Here is a 21,799-nt window from a genome sequence, read left to right as displayed (position 1 = left end):
AATGGTGGAGGATGGCTGGAGTTGAAAGAAAAGACATGAAGAGGGAGGAAGATGAAACCCCTCTCTCTCAAAACTCTTTTTTTTTTTTTCTGTAACTGCCCTCATAACACCCTAGCCTTGAAACTCCTCCCAATATGGGTGGTTGGGTTTTCAACCTTGGTCACCCAACCCAACCGTCCTTACAAAAAAAAATGCACCCTTTAATGCCTTCTTCAATACCTGATTTATGATGTATTTTGAATTTCAAAACCCTATTTCAAAAAAATTGTTTTGGTAAAAAAATCTCCCTGGCGCTCAGGGGGATCTAAACTAGGGTTCTCCTCCCTAAGAGTAACGAGCCCCACCAGTATGCCATATTCAATTTCGTTGCATATCTTTGCAACAAAAATTTATTTGACTTCTTGTAGACATTTGACAAATTTTCTCAAAATGACGTCTTTATATGTATTTTTTTTCCTTATAACCGACCTCCTTAATTGAGGTCTTCAAACTCCCCACCCAAATTTCAAAATTTGGGTGGCTCATTATTCTCTTTGTTTTGAAACCTCCCCCTTCCCATTTCGAAAATCGTGGGACATTCCCATTTGGATGGTTGGGTTTCCAAGAATGTCCATTCATTCAACCTTCTTTCCAAAAAAATGAGTTTCCCTTTTTAAGGTCTTCTTAATGGAGGAGTTATTATACAATTTAAATTTCAAAAATTTCTTTATAAAGGTATTCCTAGCAAAATATCCTAGCACACAAGGAGATTTGAACTAGGGTTCTCTTCCCTAAGGGGTAACAAGCCCCACCAGTGCGCCAGGATTGATTTCATTGCAAATCCCTACAACCAAATTATATTTAACCTCGTTATGGCAGAATGGCTTTTATTAATAAAATGTTTTCTTTAGCAAAAACGTTCTAGCACTCAAGGGATTTAAACCTGCATTCTCCTCCCTATGAGTTAACCATCCAGACCACCACACTAACTCCTCTTTAGTTGCTCCTTCTTGCAACTAAATTTTTTTTATCCTATTATGAAAATCCATCCAAGTCCCTATCATGTACATTTTCATAGGATTTTTTTCTAATATATATATATATATATATATATATATATATATATATATATATATATATATATATATATATATATATATATATATATATATATATATATATACCGTATTGATGAGCGAGGTTCGAAATCACGTAAGTAAGATGTACGAAGTGGCATGAGTACTATTTATGAAAAATCAATTACCGAGAATTAGAAGTCAAATTCATAATATATAAGATTAGTCAATCCCCGAATTTGGGACCCAAACGAGGAAAAAAACTCGTTATTTCATGTGAATTACTGGAAAGCGTATATCGATAGGATATAGGTCATAATGAGTACAATTTTCTCAAGAGATGAAAATTCAAAGATGTGCTTTGAGAAATTAGTTGTATTTGAAAATTTAAAATTGAATTTTAATTGGGTTTCAGATCCATCCAAGATCTGAATCCATACATCATATCCTAATCCAAATACTGGATCCATTTGATCAAGTTTGGATACAAAATCCATTTGGATTGACTCTATATCACTTTACCGTATCTATTTCCAAGAAAGGTAATATTTATTCATTTTGATAATTATCAAAATTTTGTGGGTTTTACATGCCTATCGTGCAGATTTTCATCAATCTTCTTTTTCAACTTACATCCTTTAAATGGTTTGTCTACCCTATCATTTCCAAAACCTAATATGATCAGGTAACGTCTCTCAACCATTCAAAGAAAACACCCCATTGCTTACTAAGTGGGATAGTCAACAACATGACCAGTTCATCTTTTTTTTTATATGCGACTTCGCACGAGGTTACATGCATACTTGTAACAGCAACACACAACCCTCTGTGTCCATCATGGTGAGGGCTGTTGACTGAACCTCCGTTGGTCATCGTTGTCTAGACGAAGGAACGGATCAGCATATCACTGAACATAGCTCATAACACCGACTACCAATAAAGGTGGGTGGTGTCGTCCGTGATGAATTCAGCACTGCTGCAACATATTTATGCAACCAGGCATCCATCACATCCACATAAAATACACACCCCTTACCTCTTTGAAGTCTCACGACGGCACAGCTGCGCCACTTCCTTCCTTCGTTGGAGTGGCACACCACTTCGATAATGGAGTCCACACGATCAGCAGAGGAGGTCGATACATCCAGCAACAATGGTCAACCACCACGATGGAAGAGAAGGATGGATGGGCCAAAAACGTTAAGAGAGAGAGAGAGAGAGAAAATGAGTGGGACGTCCAAAGTTCCCCTCCTCTTCTTTATTTTTGTCCCTTCCCACTTGGGGGAGTTTTGGTTTTCAAAAACCTAACCTTCAATCCACGTTTTTAGTGGGTGCTTGGAATTTTCAAAACCGCCCCTCCCTCTCATAAGCAAAAATTATCTCAAACTTCCAATTTCTCTCTCTTAGTGGTACCTTCCTCCATTTGGTGGGATTTCCCCTTGTTTCTTGGAAAAGAGGAAACTAAAAACCAACTCTCACACATTTTTGGTGGGAGGTGGGTTATGAGGTAGAAAGGTTTTTACTAGCCTACATTTTTACCCCTTTCACTATGGTAAAAATCACCTTTCTGTGTAAAAAGGAGAAAAAATGCATGCACAAGGGGTTTTTAACTAAGGTCCTCCACCAAAGGGGCAACAAACTCCACCACTTGTACTATCACTCATTTAGTTACAAAGTATGTGAATAAAATTGTATTTAACCCCTTTTGTTCAGTTTTAGGTTTTATGCAAAAAAACAACATTTTTACCTTTCTACATGGGCGCTCCGTGAGTTTTGAACTTGAGTTGAGGCTCCAAACAATCGTGTATCCTACCACTACACCACACCACTACTTTTGCTTACTTTTTGCAAAGAAATCTCCTTTATGTCTTGTTAAGACGTTTTCCCCTGTTGGTGGGTCTCTCCCGTTACATACGTAGACTTTTCTTCCGTTTGTTCCAACCTTGCACTCCCTCACCTTAAATGTGCTTCAGATCTCACGCTATCATCCTGGAACCATCGGATTTTCCCATTTGGCCCTGTGAACCAGGTCGGATCAATGGATCTCACTAAAGTTCGGATCCAAATACCCCTTTCTAGCGTTTGTTACTGGGTTCGTTCTAGTAATCCTCAAGTCATCAAAATTGCATTGCATAGTACGAACAGAGCCGGACTTGTAAAGAGGCCAATGAGGCTTGGGCCTCAAGGCCCCTGGGTCCATTGTTTAAGTAGTTTATATAAATATTTTATACATTTTTATTTAATATAATATAAATATTTGTTTAATGTGAATGCAAATTTTATTGTTATTTTGATTCTTTAAAAAAAAAATCAGAGGTGCTGCCCCAGAACTCCTACTATTAATAGGGGGGCCATTTTTTCCCTCCGCCTCAGGCCCCATAAAACATAGGTACGATTCTGAGTACAAAATCCTATTATTTCACACAAATGCTTCACTTTTATTCATTTAAAATTTCTTAAATTTCACTGGTTTTACATGTTGACCTATCGGTCGCTGTGGACGTACCTCAGTTTGAGGGAACCACGTAAATCTTATGTGCCTCTTTATTTTCTGATGTCATATTTACATTGCTTCCATTGATTTATACTTGGAGAAAGGCATTTTTCTCAACAAAATTAAAACACGTACAGGGATGGAGGGTAGGATTTTGAGACGGGGCGGGGGTGGAGACCTTGTCCCCCGCCCCCGCCTCCGCCCCGGTCCACTGTCATCCCTACCTAGGGGTAAGGGTAAGCCCACAGAGTTTACGCTGCCTGGACAGCTGCCGTAAGTAGGGCAGGCAGAGCCAGTGCAGATCCTGGGAGCGGTTTCTCCGTGTAAATATATATAAAAAAAAGTAGCTCAACTCTGCTGGTTCCTGAGGTTGGTCTAATTGCAACATCAAAGGGGGGAACAAGAGACAAAGTGAAGACTTAATTTTCAGTGAAAAATGAAGGTTTTAAATATGCTTTTACTTTGTATAATGGATGTCCCACATATGAATCACTGCTCATTTAAGCATGCAACAAAGTTTCATAAGAGTAACTGATGGATTCAGCATCTATAATTTCTCTAACAATTGTCCAAACCTTATGCAGTATGTGGATGTTAATCATGTTCATTGATTGCAGTAAGTGCATGCTACTCACAACCCTTTACAATTACTAAATAATTTAAAATTTCGTTATTTATTGTTCTTCACATTATTCGGTAATGTGAAAGGATCCTCACCATTTCCACTAGGGCTGTCAACGGGTCAGGTTAATTTGAAATGGGGTACAACCAAGCCAAACCTGAATTGTCCAGATATGGGCACAAAAAATACTGACCCAAATACTATCCGGGTCAACGCGAACTTGACCCAACTAATATGTGGGTTGTGTTTGTTTTTTTATTTTTATCGGATATCCAACCCAACCCGGCTTGACCTGAGTACTTTGTATGTGTTTTTAGTGAATATTGGCTCTTGAAATTGTACGGATTCAACTTTGGGATCCATTCATGATCCAACATTACCCAAACCTCCAGCAACTAGTGGGGCAACAGGGGGTGGTTTGGGTGCACCCGATTGGATTGGATACCTGGATTGGTTTGAGAGAGAGAGAGAGAGAATTGCAATGGTAACTGGTAAGTATTGTAAGTAAATTTTGGGGGGATTATAAAGGGTTGTAAAGGATTATAAACAATTTTTAAAGCATTTAGTAATTGTAAAGGGTTGTGATTAGCATGCACTTACTGCAATCAGCGAACATGATTAACATCCACATACTGCATTTGGTGAGAGGCCTCTATATTGGACAATTGTTAGAGAAAATACCGACGTTAAATCTATTAACTGTTCTTAAGAAATTTTGTTGCATGCTTAAATGAGCAGTGATTCATATGTGGGACAGCCCATTATTCAAAGTAAAAGCATATTTAAAATCTTTATTTTTTACTTAAAATTATACCCGGGTCCATGTATTAATCGGACCTTTCGGTCTGGACCCGGGTCTTATTTGTCATCATACCCAAACCCTATGAGGTTTGGTCCGGTCAGGTCTGGGTAAACCCGACCCGTTGACACCCTTACCAGAGTTGAGCTACTCTCTTTTTTTTATATTTACATGGAGAAACCACTCTCAGGTCAAAGATCTAGCTGTGCAAGATCTGTCTGTCTGTCGCTGTCCTGGCAGCATAAGGTTCCGTGATCCTACCCCCTTGCCCCTAGGGAGTCGTCACGCTGTAAGAGTTGAGCTACTTGACATATTGTGACAATAAACATGTACAGCTTGTCTCTAATTAAGCAAAGAGTTATTGATTTTATTTGAACTTTGCCTTGATGAAGTTGAGCAATTTAATGCACTAAATAATTTCTTAGAAGAAACATGCTGGAAATATGAACCAGAGTTGGTTGTTGTAACATTAATCTTGGCTACCAAAATTTGGTAAAAAAATAATTCACCATTCTCTTACCGCATTGAGACCTGAAGTTGGAAACCACTTTGAGAGGCTCATCACTTGTGAACTCCACTTATTCTATGACCACAGTGCAAAGACAGGCTGTACTAACTAAGGTACAGCCTGCATCATCCTAACCTAATACCATCATCTCAAGGTTTTTATAGTTGAAGAAACAATTTACTCATGCCAGAAAATTTTATTGTTTATTAAAATTTATAATTGAGTAGTAGTTTAACGAGGAATAATTCAAGAAATTCCAAGATGCCTTCCTAGTAGTGGTACAACTAGGGCTAGTAAACGAGAACGATCTGAACAGGGTTCATGTTCATGTTTAGCCGAGCTGCGCTCAAGCTCAGCACGTTCCTTGGCGAGACGAGCCAAACACGATCTCGCTCGTGCAAAAGCATTACATGTTATTTACACATAGAAATATATATATATATATAGTATTGAATTTTGTTAAGCTCTGGACAGTCGGCCGGAAAATGCTCAATTGAGAAGGAAAACGGTAAGATCCGCCGTTGCATCTTCTTCCATTCACTTCTACACACTCCAAACGTGTTGTGGGCCAATTTGCGGAACTAGAACACACTCGAATTTTGCGAATTGTGTTGGTGAATTTGAAACAGTAGTGCAGTAAACTATACAGAGCATGAAAAGGATAGTTTGCCGGAAAATCTACTATAACGACAGATTCCGACCAGATCTGGTCCAATACCATAGGATCTAAAAAATAGACAAGTGCAACTTTCCAACAATAAGTATTGGCACGTCACGTAGCTCATCCGGAAAGATGACGAAAATTCTGTGATTACAGAACTCTGCTGCAAAACAGAATGCGTGGGAGTCACCGGATTCCGGTGGCTGCTCCGGGATACTCAGACGACGGATGGCCGTGCAAATGCATAGACAGCATCTATACACTGTTAGGTGTAAGAAGGAAGGGAGAAAGAATTCAAAGGAGAAACATGAGTTGTTTAGAGGAAGTGGTCTTGATGAGGTGGAATAGTCCCATATTGCCTGTGCTTGAGTTTGTTGAGGGCTTTATAAGCAACTTGTGAACTCATACACTTGTTCCTGAGAACAAGAGACTGGGATGACCACCACACACACACGCGCGCGCGCGCCCGCAGCGCCGGGCTGGGTTCGGGTTCGGATACGGGTTATGAGAAATGATACGGGTCACGACTCCTCGTAGTCCATGCCCGTTATGGCTCTTCGGATTCCGTAACGGATCTTGATCTTCGGATTCCGTAACGTATCTCGTCTCCTCAGAATCTGTAACGGGTCCTTCCACGTTTCATAACCGTTCGTGGGTTATAAAAGCATGGTAAGGGATGGGGTTACTTACAGGCTGAGACAGACGCATTTCTGAAGCTATGTGATTTCCCATCTTCCCTTTCTCTCTTTTCTGAGTTATTCCGAAAGGGGTGTTCTGCAACATTTGGTTCGAGGAGGTTGTTTTCAACGGACGATCCGCCGGAGTGCACCGTTCGGTTCGTCGTGACTATTGTATCCTGGGGGAAGGACGCCGGACTCTGATTTGCACTGTATGTGGGGGCAAATCTTCTCTAAGGGGAGTACTTTCGTACGCCTTAGCCTGTTACATAATCTAAATATGTTTCTATTGTTTTCATTATGTTCTGTGCATCTGTTTGCTCTTATGCTATCGTCTGGATTTTGGTTGTATGTGAAAACCGACATGCGTGCACCCTGTTGTTGTTTCGATCATATGTTCATCATGTTATTTACACTGTTGTATTTCATGTTTAATATTGTGTTTTGTATCATGATGACGATTGTGAAACTGTGTGATCTGAAAAATGATCCAACAGTCTTAGAGAAGATTCTAAGCATGTCGTCTTCCTTTGCGTTTGTACCAAAAGTAGACATGTCTAGTATGCCGAAAAAGTTTGCCGGTCAGAACTTCAAGCATTGGCAGCAACGCATGAAGATCTGGTTCACTACGATAGGGTTGTTGTCGGTTCTGAAAATCGACTGCCCTTCGGTTTTTTATACTGACCCTGACCCTGCTGCAGTCACTACGGCAATCTAGTGGAAAGAAAAGAACAGTATATGTCGTGGCTGCATACTGTTGGCTCTGTCCAATACATTGTTCGATGTGTATTGTTCTTCGTCTGTCACTGCTAAGGGTCTATGGGATCAGCTTGATAAGAAGTACAATACCGAAGACCAAGGTCTTGAAAAGTACTCTGTTGCCAAGTTTCTGAAATATCATATGGTAGAAGGCAAGTCGGTCACTGAGCAGGCACACGAGTTTTTGCTATTGCTCCATAGTTTGGCTGAGGCTGAAATGAAACTTTCTGAGAAGTTTCAGGTTATGACCATCGTGGAGAAATTTTCTAAGTCTTGGGTAGACTTTGGTATGTCTCTCAAGCACCGTAGAGGGAAGATTTCCTTAGATGATCTTATGGTAGCCATTGCTATTGAAGAAGAGCATAGGAGCCAGAAACAGATCGTAATGCCATCTGAACCGCCTAAGATGAACATGATGACCAGAGTTTTTAAGGGCAAGGGACAAAAACCCAAATCTGTAATGAAAAACCAATTCAAACCTAAAGCCAAAATCCAGAAAAAGGCAAAGAACAAACTGTGCTGGAACTGTGGGCAAGTTGGGCACTGTGCTAAGGAATGTCCTTCCAAGAAGGCCAAAGCTCATGGGACCACAGACGAAATGCCTCAAGTCAACATGGTGACTGAGGTCGTTGGGACCAGTACTGGGTATGTTTCTGTTAACCCACAAATCTATCACGTTTATGAGCCAACAGAATGGTTGGTTGACGCTGGGGCTAATGTGCACGTTTGTGCTGATAAGTCTGTCTTTGTCTCATACCAGGCTACTGCAGGCAGATCCGTGACTATGGGCAATTCAACGACTGCAAAAGTGTTAGGGATTGGACGCGTGGATCTGAAGTTTCCTTCAGGACGAGTTCTATCTTTACACAGAGTGCACCATGTGCCTGTAGTTAGAAGGAACATTGTAAGTGGTTCATGTCTTGTTAGAGAGGGTTATGAATTTAACTTTAAATATAATAAAGTTATTATTTTACATTCTGGAACTTTTATTGGCAAGGGGTATTTAGATGATGGTTTGTTTAAACTTCGTGTTGAACATATTTGCAGTGAGAAAATAGAATATGATGTTTCTTTTGATTTATTGTCTAATGTTGCATATAACATAGAATCATCTGACTTATGGCATAATAGATTAGGTCATATGAATTTCAATTTTGTGAAACTCATGATGAACTTGAAAATGATTCCTGAGCATTCCATTGATAAAACTAAAAAATGTGAAATTTGTGTGCAAGCAAAACAATATAGGAAACCATTCCATACGATTGTTAAAGATTCTGAAATATTGGATCTGGTGCATACAGATATCTGTGAGTTTAATGGAGTATTAACCAGAAATCATAAAAAGTATTTTATCACTTTTATAGATGATGGCACTAAATACTGTTATGTGTATCTGCTAAAATCAAAAGATGAAGCTTTTGATAAGTTTCTTATTTTTAAGAATGAAGCAGAAACACAAACTGGTAGAAAACTTAAAAGATTGAGGTCTGATAGAGGAGGAGAATATACCTCTAATAAACTCGATGAATATTGCAAGTCTGTTGGAATAGTTCATGAGTTTACTGCTCCATATTCTCCTCAATCCAATGGGATTGCAGAAAGAAAGAATAGAACCCTAACTGACATGATAAATACTCTACTTGGGAGGTCTGGATTACCTACCTATATGTGGGGTGATGCTCTGAATACGGCTTGCCATATTCTAAATAGAGTACCTCAGAAGCATAAAGATAGTAGCCCTTTTGAACTCTGAAGAAATAAGAAAGCTAGCTTGAAATACCTTAAAGTGTGGGGGTACCTTGCTAAGGTACTTGTCCTAAAGCACAATAGGAAGAAGCTAGGTCCTAAAACAGTAGATGTTGTCTTTTTGGGTTATGTAGAGAACAACTATGCCTACAAGTTCTTAGTAATTAAGTCTGAGATATCTAGCATAGATGTAAACTTTATTGTTGAGCTTCGAGAAGCTACATTCTTTGAGGATGTATTTCCCATGAAAGTTGGTGTACCTCAGAATCTTTCTTCTTTAGATATACCGTCTACTTCTGGTTTCATTCTCGAACATGTAGAAAGGATGACAGATGTGGGGGTAGAACCATCTTGTTCCCATTCTAGACTCATTGAGTCTGAGGAAGTGGTTGAACCTAGGAGCAAGAGACCACGGATTACTAAGGATTTGGAAAGTGATTTTATCACTTAGCTTATCGAGAATGATCCTCCCACTTTCCGAGATGCAATGGCTTCACCTGAAGCAATGCATTGGAAAGACGCCATAAAGAGTGAAATGGACTACATTGTCTTTAATGGTACTTGGGAACTGGTTGACCTCCTTCGTGGTAGTTCCATAATTGGGTGCAAATGGATCTTTAAGAAGAAGTTGAAACCAGATGGATCCATTGACAAGTACAAGGCGAGACTGGTTGCCAAGGGATTCAAACAAAAGAAGGGAATAGATTATTTTGATACCTATTCTCTGGTTACCCGAATGACCACTATTAGAGTGTTTATTGCACTGGCTTCCATTTATGATCTCTCGGTCCATCAAATGGACGTGAAAACCGCTTTCTTGCATGACGATCTTGAAGAAGAGATCTATATGGATCAACCTGAGGGTTATGTGGCTCCTGATAATGAAGATAAAGTTTGTAGACTTGTTAAGTCATTATATGGACTAAAACAAGCCCCTAAACAATGGCATGAGAAGTTTGATAATATTATTTTATCATTTGGCTTTGTTGTCAATGAATCTGATAAATGTGTTTATTGCAAAGTTAAAAGTGATGGTTGTATTATTTTATGCCTGTATGTAGATGATATTCTATTGTTTGGTTCCAATATGGGAATTGTAAATGAGACAAAGTCGTTTCTTGGTAGTAAGTTTGATATGAAGGATATGGGTGTTGCTAATGTGATCTTAGGCTTAAAGTTGACTCGTTTAGCTGAGGGAATAGTCATTTCTCAATCTCACTTTGTTGAGAAAGTACTTGTAAATTTGGCTATAACCAAGGGAGATCTGTAGCAACTCCATATGACCCTTCTATTCCTCTTCATAAGAATACGACTGACGTTCCTGTGTCTCAATTAAGGTATTCTCAGATTATTGGAAGTTTGATGTATCTTGCAAATTGCACGAGACCAGATATTTCGTTCTCCGTGACAAAATTAAGTAGATACACAAGTTGTCCAAATCACACTCATTGGAAGACATTGGACAGGGTACTTAGATACCTGAAAGAAAGTATTTTCTTGAGTTTGCATTACAAGAGATTCCCTGCAGTTCTTGAGGGATATAGTGATGCGAGCTGGATAGCCATGAACTCTGGCAGTTATGGCGTGACAGGATATGTATTTACCTTGGGTGGCGGCGCAGTCGCCTGGAGATCAGTAAAGCAGACCATCTTGTCTCGGTCTACTTTTGAGGCTAAACTCTGTGCGTTAGATGTCACAGGATTGGAAGCTGAATGGTTAAAGGGACTTCTTGAGGAACTTCCTTTAATGTGCAAGCCAATTCCTGCAATATCTGTGTATTGTGACAATATGGCCACTATTGCAAAGATTAAAAGCACAAAATATAACCAAAAGCAGAGAAGACACATCCAAGTCAAAATAAAATCTGTAAGGGAACTGGTGTCTAAGTTAGTGGTTGTTGTGGACTATGTTGGATCCAAAGAGAACACAGTTGATCCATTAACGAAAGGACTAGATAAGTCTTTAGTCCTGAAATCCAGAGAGGGGATGAGACTGAAACCCATCTGTAGTTCATCTGCAGTAGCAACCCAACCTATCTGAGTGGAGATCCCACAAAGTAGGTTCAATGTGGTAATAACAAGCTGTAGGGTGAACTGGATAACACCTTATTTATGAGATACTATGTATCTGTGTATGTTTCCTGTTTACTCTGGAAAGGTGTTGTAGCTGCAAGTTAAGGAAGAGTTAAAACTCTAAATGGGTTCAAAGCCTTCTAGGCGAGATGTTAGCAGTGCATCTTTGGAGAAGCCCACCTATGTGAGTGTGACTGTGTGACCACAGTTTAAGGAATTGGGTTATTCCTGAAGTCACTCATGAAACAGGATTCGGGCGCATGGCCTTTAACGCGCCGCCCCTAAAGATTACAACCAGAACCTTTATCATGTTGTTGCTAATGGACACTTCTACACCAAAGGTTCAAGTTCAAGACTTCAGTTCACTTCGTTCCTGTGGGGGTAAAGTTAGTCAACTAAGGTAGTGGTTCAAACCGGAAGGTACCATTGCTGAAAGCATGATATGTCCTGTTGCAGATTGTTTCATCTTGCACCTTGGTTTCCTCCCGTTTCATTCTTTGAATTTGTGGGGGAATGTTAGGTGTAAGAAGGAAGGGAGAAAGAATTCAAAGGAGAAGCATGAGTTGTTTAGAGGAAGTGGTCTTGATGAAGTGAAATAGTCTCATATTGCTTGTGCTTGAGTTTGTTGAGGGCTTTATAAGCAACTTGTGAACTCATACACTTGTTCCTGAGAACAAAAGAGTGGGATGACCACCACACACACACACACACACGCGCCCGCCCGCTGCGTCGTGCCGTGCTGAGCCGAGTTTGGGTTCGGGTTTGGGTAATTGGCCCTTTAGGGCCATATCCATTCAAGACCAAAGTACCTTTTTACCCAAAGTTTTTGTGGATACGGGTTATGGGAAATGATACGGGTCACGACTCCTCATAGTCCGTGCCCGTTATGGCTCTTCGGATTCCGTAACGGATCTCGATCTTTCGAAGTCCATTAATGGATCACGTCTCTTTAGAATCTGTAACGGGTCCTTCCACGTTTCATAACCTTTCGTGGGTTATAAAAGCATGGTAAGGGCTGGGGTTACTTACAGGCTGAGACAGACGCATTTCTGAAGCTCTGCGATTTCCCATCTCCCCTCTCTCTCTTTTCTGAGTTATTCTGAAAGGGGTGTTCTGCAACATTTGCTTCGAGAAGGTTGTTTTCGACGGACGATCCGCCGAAGTGCACCGTTCGGTTCGTTGTGGCTATTGTATCCTAGGGGAAGGACGCCGAACCCTGATTTGCAATGTATGTGGGGGTGAATCTTCTCTAAGGGGAGTACTTTCGTACGCCTTAGCCTGTTACATAATCTAAACATGTTTCTATTGTTTTCATTATGTTTTGTGCATCTGTTTGCTCTTATGCTATCGTCTGGATTTTGGTTGTATGTGGAAACCGACATGCCTGCACCCTGTTGTTGTTTCGATCATATGTTCATCATGTTATTTACACTGTTGTATTTCATGTTTAATATCGTGTTTTATATCATGATGACGATTGTGAAACTGTGTGATCTGAAAAATGATCCAACATACACCTGGTAGAACAAGCGAATGCCTGGAAATTGGCTGGATATATGCTCAGACAACCAGAATTTCTGCTGAAAAATCAGATCATGTAGGAAAATCACACCGAACGTGAGATCTGGATAGAGAACTCACAAGGAGCTCGATCTACCTCGGGAAACTCATGAATTATCGAGGATTTCACTCAATTAAGCTTGATCTATTGTAGATTTAGCTGTACAAGCTCAGATCTGATCTAATTAGCAAGGGAAGAGCTGGAATTGGCGTTGAGATGGCCGGATCTCACCTTGAACTTGCCGGTGGTTATGAATCGCCCACTAGTTGAACCGATATGCATGAATTCCATCGTCTGGCGAACATATTTGATGCATTTGATCACCAAATCCACGTTATACACTTGATATGCAGTTAGACCAATAGTGATTTGATATGTAATTGCAGGCAAATCTCATCTCACGGTTGATCTCTCGAACCGGCTAGCTCAATCCTAGAAGAGAGTGCATGGTTGGTCCAATTGGATGAGGAGCAAGTTATGCCCCAAATTTCACCAAAGTTATTTCAGTTTAGGAGTCATATCCCAAAAATTTTGTGTTTTTTTTTCTCATTTTGGCTATTATAACTTCAGCTTCATTTTGGTTGTCAAAATAAAATTTTAAAGTTTTTTATACAAAATATTAATTAAACTAAAGGATCTTAACTTTTAAATAAAACAAAAATCAAATAAGCTCAATCCAACATTGAAGTCAAAAGTTATCACCAAAACAATGCAACTTATTCAATAAAAAAAAATCAGGTAATTAGACTCAATTTGAGTAATTTTTAACCAACAAAATGATAGAATTTATTTTTGTACTTAAAAAAATAAATTAAATTTGAGAATGTTTTATTTGTAACGCACCAAATTTGCTGCATTTTGGTCATCTGATCACCACATCCACGTTCTACACTTAATATGTGGCTAGATCCACCGTGATTTGGTCTATAATTGAAGGAAAGCAATTGGCTCGCTCAATCCAAGAGGCGAGCACATGGTTTTGGCCAATCGGATGAGCAAGGGCTCTACTCAATCCAAACGTGAGGAGCAAGGGTTCAACTCACTATAGAGATCTGAATTTCAGATCTTATAAGAGAATGAGGAAAGAAGTACAAGAGAGGAGCTAGAAAGAGAGCTCTTAGGTTTCAATTCAAATTCTTAAAATGTACCTCTACAATGGAAGCCATTAAACTTATTGAAGTATATTTTGAACTTGGATCCAATCCCAATACAGGAACCTAGCCGAGTTTTGCCCCGTACACCCTTATTCTAAATGAAATGTAAAGGAAATGCATGAAATTAAATGAAATTCAAATGCATTTACATCAAGTGATTATTTTGAGATGCGGCGGGGGTGGAGGTTCAAAGTCCCCTCTGCCACGAGGATGAATCAGGAGGGCAAATTTTTTGAGACGGGGCAGGAGTGGAGACCTTATCCCCTGCCCCCGCCCCGGTCCGCTGTCATCCTTAGTATACTTATGAAAAAAATTAACATGGATAGGTCGAAGAATCATTTTACCGTTTTGGTGAATCATTGCGGGAATGACTTCAAAGTTATTACATAAGACAGGAATAAAAAAGAGCCAACTTAGAGGATTTTGTCTTTTGCCTTTCATTTAGGTAAACTTGCAAAATCTCAAAGAAATCTACGCATATACTCACACTGGTACTCAATATGCCCCAGAATTCTTGAGGATCTATGAACACACGTTGTTTTAATAAACAAAACTGGCCATTTTGTCAGCTGATTAGATAGGATCTTTAGTTTCTGAAAGTGAGCAAAAGAGTATAATCATAATTAAGCAGATAATCTTGCCCGAAGGACACCGAAATATCTGGTTAGGTGGGTCCGCCTAAAAACTTCCAGGCTGGACCCCTAGGCTATGACAGAGAGGTGACACCTAGGGGTGGCAAAATCTGACACGACCCGCCAACCTGCTTCTTAGCCAGGTTCGAGTTTGGCTTAAACGGGTTCGTGTCATAAATGGGTCGACTTGCCTAACCCGTTTATTAAACAGGTCGGGTTCGTGTTAGGGGTATGCCAACCCGGCTGACCCGTTTAATAAACGGGTTAGGCAAATGGATCAACCTGTTTACCCGAACACGACCTGCCAACCCGTTTAACCGATCCGACCCGTTTATTAAATGGGTTGACCGTGTCGTGTCGGGTTACCCATTTAATAAATGGGTCAAGTTCGTGTTTGCCACAGCCGACCCGTTTAATGAACAGGTAGGGTTCATGTTGAGGTATGCTGACCCGCCAACCCGACCCCATTGCCACCCCTATAAGACACCCATGAGAATCAAACCTTCACTGCCCATCTAGCAGTCAAGGTTCCACCCCACTACGCCTAGGGATGGCAGTGGACCGGGGGAAAGCGGAGCCCCGCCCCGTCTCGTCCCATTTGGACCGGGGATGAAGGGTATGAAATGGGGATGGAGGCAGGGACGAAGGTTAAAATCCATCCCCGTTCGGGACGTACCCTTTTCCCCGCCCCGCCTCATCCCCGTTTGAATTGGGGATGGAGGACATGAAGCGGGGATGAAGGCAGGGGTGGAGGTTAAAATCCATCCCCGGCGGGGATGGAGGTTCTAATCTTGAGGCGGGGCAGGGATGGAGACCTTGTCCCCGCCCCGCCCCACTGCCATCCCTAACTACGCCAACCCCCTTGGGGCGGAATCTCGTAGCTTGCCAAAGGTTTCCTCCAATCTAGCTACATCCCCTTAATTCGGTGCTAGCGTCACAACTAAAGTTTTTATGTCCGCCAGTTGTGGCCATATTGCATAGGATCCATCGTCAGTTATATTCAATCCTCACCACACATCGCACTTGGGAATCGTGAGACATGCGAGAGTTGGGGCCACGCACCTCCATTATGTGAGATGTGAATAAGGCCATACACAATATGACAGTAACTGCTCTGCCATGCTTACATCTACCAATTTTTTGTAAGAACATGACCAAAATACGTGTTGAACCACTTAGGTAGGAATAGGATCTTTCAGTTAGCTTATATGCTACTATACTATGCTAGAGATCGTTCAAATATGCATGCTTGATATTTCACTAATCATCTCATCGAAAGAAAACAAAAGAAATTTCACCGATCAACTACCAATCTGTACTAGAGTTAGCAGAGATTTGCAGTCTACAACCAGGTAGAGTAAGGTTCACATCCAATCAAGATACATTTTGAGGGATACAGCCCTTTTAACAAGTGTATCATTGACCTTATTAGATACGGACTTAGGTGCAAGCTTTATGTTAATATTGGTCAAATCATACTCAACATATCAGGTGACAAATCACAGTTGCCCCCAGCTATACCTTTGTGGGCGTCAAGGATCCTGGATGTTGGTTTAGAATGTTTGAAAAATAAAGCCCCCTGTTACATGGTACTCAATTCTACAATTTGTTACAAGTTTTTATAAGATTATGTCCAAAAAAAGAATGTAAAAACTAAATATGATAATCACATTTTTATTGTCAATCTAACTCGCGCTAGGGATGTTATTAAAAGGATCGGATTTTATCTGATATCTGACTGAAACTGACTCCGTTTAGTTGGATTTAGTAAACCAAAAACATATCTGAATATAATCATATAATCAGATTTGAATAGGTTTTGATTTTTTCTACCAGATCTGATGGATATCTGAATACAATTGTGTGGAAAAATTCAGATTTGTTATGAGCTTTTTCCAATCCGAACCTGTGTAACCATCTGACCTAATTCAAACTGTTTACATCCCTAACTAAGGCCCTTGTTTGAACAAATGGCGAGCTGATTAGACACCAACATAAGCAAGCTTTATGCATAAACGAGCTAAGCCCAAGAAATAGAAACCTTGGTCCTACCTCTCTCTCTCTCTCTCTCTCTCTCTCTCTCTCTCTCTCTGCTTGTGTGTGTGTGAGAGCGCGCATGCTTATGCGGTGCATTACAGCCTGTGCGCTTGTGTATTGCAAATCTTTCATAGAACATAGGTAATGGCTTTGGGTGTAAGAGTAGGCAGCTCTTGGTGTGACGATGCGGTTTCAACCATGCAGGGTGGCACGGGGACGTGTGAATGAGTGCATGGCAGAGAAGAACTAATCTGGGTGGTGTTGTTCACTATAACATGGAATCATCAACTGGTCCTCAGACGGGTAGTGACGAAGTTCTAGGAAATTGTGCCAGTGGGGTCATTATACATTGTTTTAGATTGCGGAGACAAGAGACCTCGCCACCATGTCTATGTTTCTAATTTCTTCTTAATAAACTGGTTCAATTTATTACTAAAAATTACAAAGAAAAAGAAAGAAATGACATAAACTGCCAACAATAATAAGAATATGTCCGTGCATATTATCAACTTGGCATTGTCAGCATTTTCAGCTCAAGCTACACAAACAACAGTCAAATCCATAGAATAAACATAATAAAAAAAGAAGACAAAAGAGAGAGAGAGAGAGAGAACTCCCCCTTTATTGTCTGCTACACATAATGGGACAACATCACCAATCAAAACCCTTCCACAAAGCCTACTAATACTAGCCACTAAAATAATACAAAGAAATAAGAGAAGCCCTTTTAGTCCCACAACAAAGACAAGCACAAAAAAACACCAAAAGATGCTCCTTCCTGTTCTGACTCGCTTCCAACACATACGAGAGGACAATCACCACAACTTTGTCCAAGGATCCCTAAACCATTCTAGTGATCCAACTTGGCTAGTGACTCAATGACTTGTTCAACAAGTGGGCTTGGACTCAGTCTACTTCAATGTCTCACCTTTTCCCAAAAATTGCAAGTTAAAATAATGTTATTGCCTAAAAAGGATTAACATAGGGAACTCTGTTAGTTAATTATGCTTACTACAGTTCCTCCTAATCTCCCCTTGGTTTCCCAACTTAATCCCAATGCGGCCCATCTTTTCCATCCCTTGTGAGAAAGCCTCAAAGAATCTGACCTTGTCCTTCCCTAGCATTTGCACTAAGCCTTTGGTCCTTGGGTCCAGGAACAGTGCTTGATCAGTTGCTAGTATGCCCATCTTGGCCTCCAGGTTCCCATAGTACATATGGTCGAATGTGAACGGAGTCATGACATCACATGGCGCGACAATGTCGGTGTTGCCACCGGCCGGTGGGCACGACATTCGCAGAGCCTTGAGGAGCCTAGGATCTATGGATGGGTCAGGCTGCTTGGTGTGGTGGAAGTCGTAGAGCCGGTTCACAAACTGGTCACAGTGTGCGAATCCAATTGTGTGTGCCCCGGAGAGTGAAACTAGGTCCGACTTATTGAGCCCTTTGCTAGAGAACAGCCTGAGGAGGTCATCCACAGTTGAATTTGGACGAGGTAGATTATTTTTCACATTTGATGCCAATGAAACTCTCCCATCTCTCCTTCCTTTCTTCAATGGATAATTTGGGCCACCTGCCTACATTTATTAACACATTTTAACACACTCACAGCGTTATCAAAATGGGATCAAGTTAGTCAGTTTCCAAATTCAATGTAGGTGCCGATTCAGCCCGCCCCCCCTCCCTACAAAATCAACCAATTCAGGCTCGGTTCAGTTGTATAGGGTTATTCAATCCGACATTAACATATGTATGTTTCTTTTCCTTTTATTCCACCCAATCAGATTATAGTTTTTCTAAATGGACCGAATCAAAACTATTTGATTCAATTCAATTCAGACAGATTTGGTCTTTTTTTTTTGGAAAATCAATTAAATTCAAAAACCTATTTTGATAACATTCATACACATGCACACAAGCATGTATGTCTATATTTATTAACATATTTAACATGTACACACACATGCACATAGATACACACAGAGGCGGAGCTGGGGGGGGGGACTGGGCTACAGCCCAGTCCTACCTCCCAAAACAGTTAAATTTTTTTTTTTAAAGCCCAGTCCTAGCGCAGCCCTGATTCCATATGAAATAGATTTTTATCCATTTTTTAGCCCAGTCCAGTCCTAGCCCAGCCCTGATTGCAGCAAATAGTTTGATTTGTCCATATGAAATAATTTTTTATTAATAATTGTAGCCATTTTTTATTTTATCTAAAAAAAAAATTTGGGGGGTGCTGCCCCCGAACCCCCGACTATCACACCAAATTTTTTTTTTTGCTACACCCCTGTTTGCCCGCCACGCGCGCACACACACACACACACACCTCACATGAATCCTAGCTACGCCACTGGATACACACATACATTTATTCACATATTTAACACTTTTTTTTATAACCAGAAGAAACCGCACCAAGCACAAAGACCTCGTCGCCCTATCTCAACCTACCATACCTACAGTCGTCATGTCAAGGATGTAAAACTCTGAGATTAGGACCCAACCCTCACCCCTGGGGCCTATGTTGGGCATTGGCTTAATCAGAGGGGAGAAGCCCATAGTTATAAAAATGGCAAAATCTTGTTTTTCCTCATCTTATGAGAATTTGAAAAAGTTTCATAAATCTCATGTTTTTTAGAGGCAAAATCTTGGCAATAAAAAATATAAAAAATATTTTTTATAAGAAAATATTAATAAAATTTATTTAAAAATAAAAATGCATGGTTTTTTCATGATAAATAGTCGTTTAAAACGTAAATATCAGGTTTAAATCACAGTATTTATGTTCTTTCATAAATCTTGCGATATTTTGAAATTGTTGTGAGAATTTTCATTTTAAACTTTCAGGCAATTTCTCATGATATTATCACGAGATTTTCTTAAATCTCACCATATTTGTCACTATATATGGTGACGCCATGAGAATTGAACTTTGACCACCCGTCTAGCTGCCAAGTCCCCCACCCGCTACGCACACACAACACACAAAGAGACGCTCTGAATGTGTAGTAGCCATTTATGGTTTATCGGGGGAGTGTGTATTTACAGGGGTATGATTTTAACTCATATACGACTGCCCGTATAGAAATTTATGAGATTGATGGTGATGCTGAAAACAGATGTAATTGGTACTCGTTTAAAAGGACATTATCGACATCTAATATTTTTGCAAAACTGGCGACAGCATGCTCATACGCTTAACATTTTAACTGCCTTCGCTGACAATAACTGGTTGATTTTAGCAAAAATTTGCAAGCCAAAAGTTCATAATTTTATTCCGGAAAACATAATTCAAAATATGATTTTCCAACAAGTAGCAAACCACCATGGACAAATCTATGGGCGACAGGAACAGGTTAAAGTGTGCCAAATTACCGGTGGGTCCCATCATACAGAACAGGTGTTGCTTGTTTTGTTGATCGTTTTACATAAAGTATATTCTACCCCACACATTGTCTGAGAGAATACGGGCTTACACCCATGATTTTCAGCTAGATTGGATGGTCACTGTTGACATGAGAGAGAGAGAGAGAGAGAGAGTGTTCTAACTTATAAGTCACTGACATAATTTTAGCTGTCCTTATGTGCCAATCTCGAAACGGCCAATTTGTCATTTAGGAAGATGATGCATATGGGATGCATAGTAAAAGAGCTCAAGTAAAAATATTCCTCAAGTAGGATAAGGGTATTCTATAGCCTTAAGCCTTTAACCAATAATGACTCTCATTATATATATATATATATATATAGAGAGAGAGAGAGAGAGAGAGTTTGTACGTATTTTTAACCCTTTCTTCACTTTCAAACTCAAGAGGGGAAAAAATGATTTGTTGGTTGAAAGTTACATGCTTGTCTGCATAATTTGGAACTTTTGAAACGCACTCACAGTCTCACTTTTGAGTGAACAAAAAAGGAGAAAGCAGCGTGGGATCATCCATTCTACCTTTCTCTTTTGATAGTGGACCTCCACCAAGTTTTAGTGGTCATATCATATGGGATGAATTGGACAATTCCTGAAGTGGGCGCACACACATTGGGAAACGCAGCGGCTCAGCAAAAAACAACCAAACAGAACCAGAAAAAAAAAATGTCAGGGGCGGGGTCCTAACCTAGGAGGTTTAAGCGGCCGGCGGCATGATGATCGTAAGTATGTCAGGCTGAGCTAGAGCGACTAGGTTTTCGTGCTGGTTGTGGTTTCTTCGGGTTATAAACAAAAAAAAAAATGGTAATGAGGTTTTAGAGAGTACCAGATGCACAAAATCTCTAGCAGCGATGGCAAGAATATCAGCACAGGAGACCACTCCGGGGCACTTTGATTCCACCACAGCCTTCACTCTGTTTACACTCTCAAAGGCCTCCACTGCCAGGTTCTTGTTATCGTAGGCCTCTCTCTCCGAACCAGCCCCACTTATCAGAATCGACGCATCACATCCCTTCAATGCAACAAACAAGGGATTATCAAGAAAAAAAAAGTATTAAGGAGGGAATGATCAGAAATAACGAGATGTTGGTATTGGTGGTTTACATTCACAAAGCAATCGTGGAAGAAGAGGCGAATGGTTGAAGGCCCAGAGACGGGTGCTTCTTTGTACCGCTGAGATGTGACAGAGAAGACCAACTGTTCCAGTTGGGGGCATGATTTTGAGTAGAAATCAACAGTGAGCTGGTGGGAGATTTGTGTGAAGACACACAGGGCAAACAATGCAATGCAGATGGTTGAAGCAGTGGAGATTTTGGTGTAGAAAGGCATTCTCTCTCTTCTTTCAGGCTCTGAGAGAGAGAGAGAGAGAGGTGTTAAGTTGCAGGGCAGACAGCCATGTACAAATACACGTAAAGAAACAACAAAAAACATGCAGCCGAACAAAGGATGCATAATTGAAGGAAAAGAGCAAGAAATCATTTCATCGCATATAATATAATATAGTAAATATATATTGAAAAAAATAAATAAATGCTTTAGGCAATTGTCCTTGCTTTTGTTTTCAATTTCAGTATACCAATCACAGGACACCCTAGTGCCGT

The 21,799-nt window shown here is 40.3% G+C and overlaps 1 protein-coding gene across 1 annotated transcript; it reads right to left on the bottom strand.

The window, feature by feature from the left end:
• Positions 1–17,271: 17,271 nt before the first annotated feature.
• Positions 17,272–21,527, bottom strand: LOC149836768 (peroxidase 19-like). Its single transcript, XM_090007910.1, has 3 exons — positions 21,303–21,527; positions 21,025–21,210; positions 17,272–18,354 (listed from the first exon to the last, which is right to left on the bottom strand). Exons 1-3 carry the CDS (start codon positions 21,525–21,527, stop codon positions 17,779–17,781), a joined length of 987 nt encoding a protein of 328 aa, XP_089864036.1. The 3' UTR covers positions 17,272–17,778.
• Positions 21,528–21,799: the final 272 nt, after the last annotated feature.

This window comes from Nuphar pumila, chromosome 5 (genome assembly GCF_984573655.1).
Source record: "Nuphar pumila chromosome 5, dmNupPumi1.hap1.1, whole genome shotgun sequence".
NCBI lineage: Eukaryota > Viridiplantae > Streptophyta > Magnoliopsida > Nymphaeales > Nymphaeaceae > Nuphar > Nuphar pumila.
The sequence above is the reverse complement of the archived record's forward strand: the minus strand, read 5'-3'. Positions and strand labels throughout refer to the sequence as shown.

Bases quoted from the DNA above. Each gene is read 5' to 3' on its own strand.
- LOC149836768 (XM_090007910.1), bottom strand. From the start codon at position 21,527: ATGCCTTTCTACACCAAAATCTCCACTGCTTCAACCATCTGCATTGCA. The intron at 21,211-21,302 runs GTAAACCACCAA...GTTGCATTGAAG, and splicing joins TCCACGATTGCTTTGTGAAT to GGATGTGATGCGTCGATTCT. The intron at 18,355-21,024 runs GTACTCTCTAAA...TAATAAATGTAG, and splicing joins CTAGAGATTTTGTGCATCTG to GCAGGTGGCCCAAATTATCC.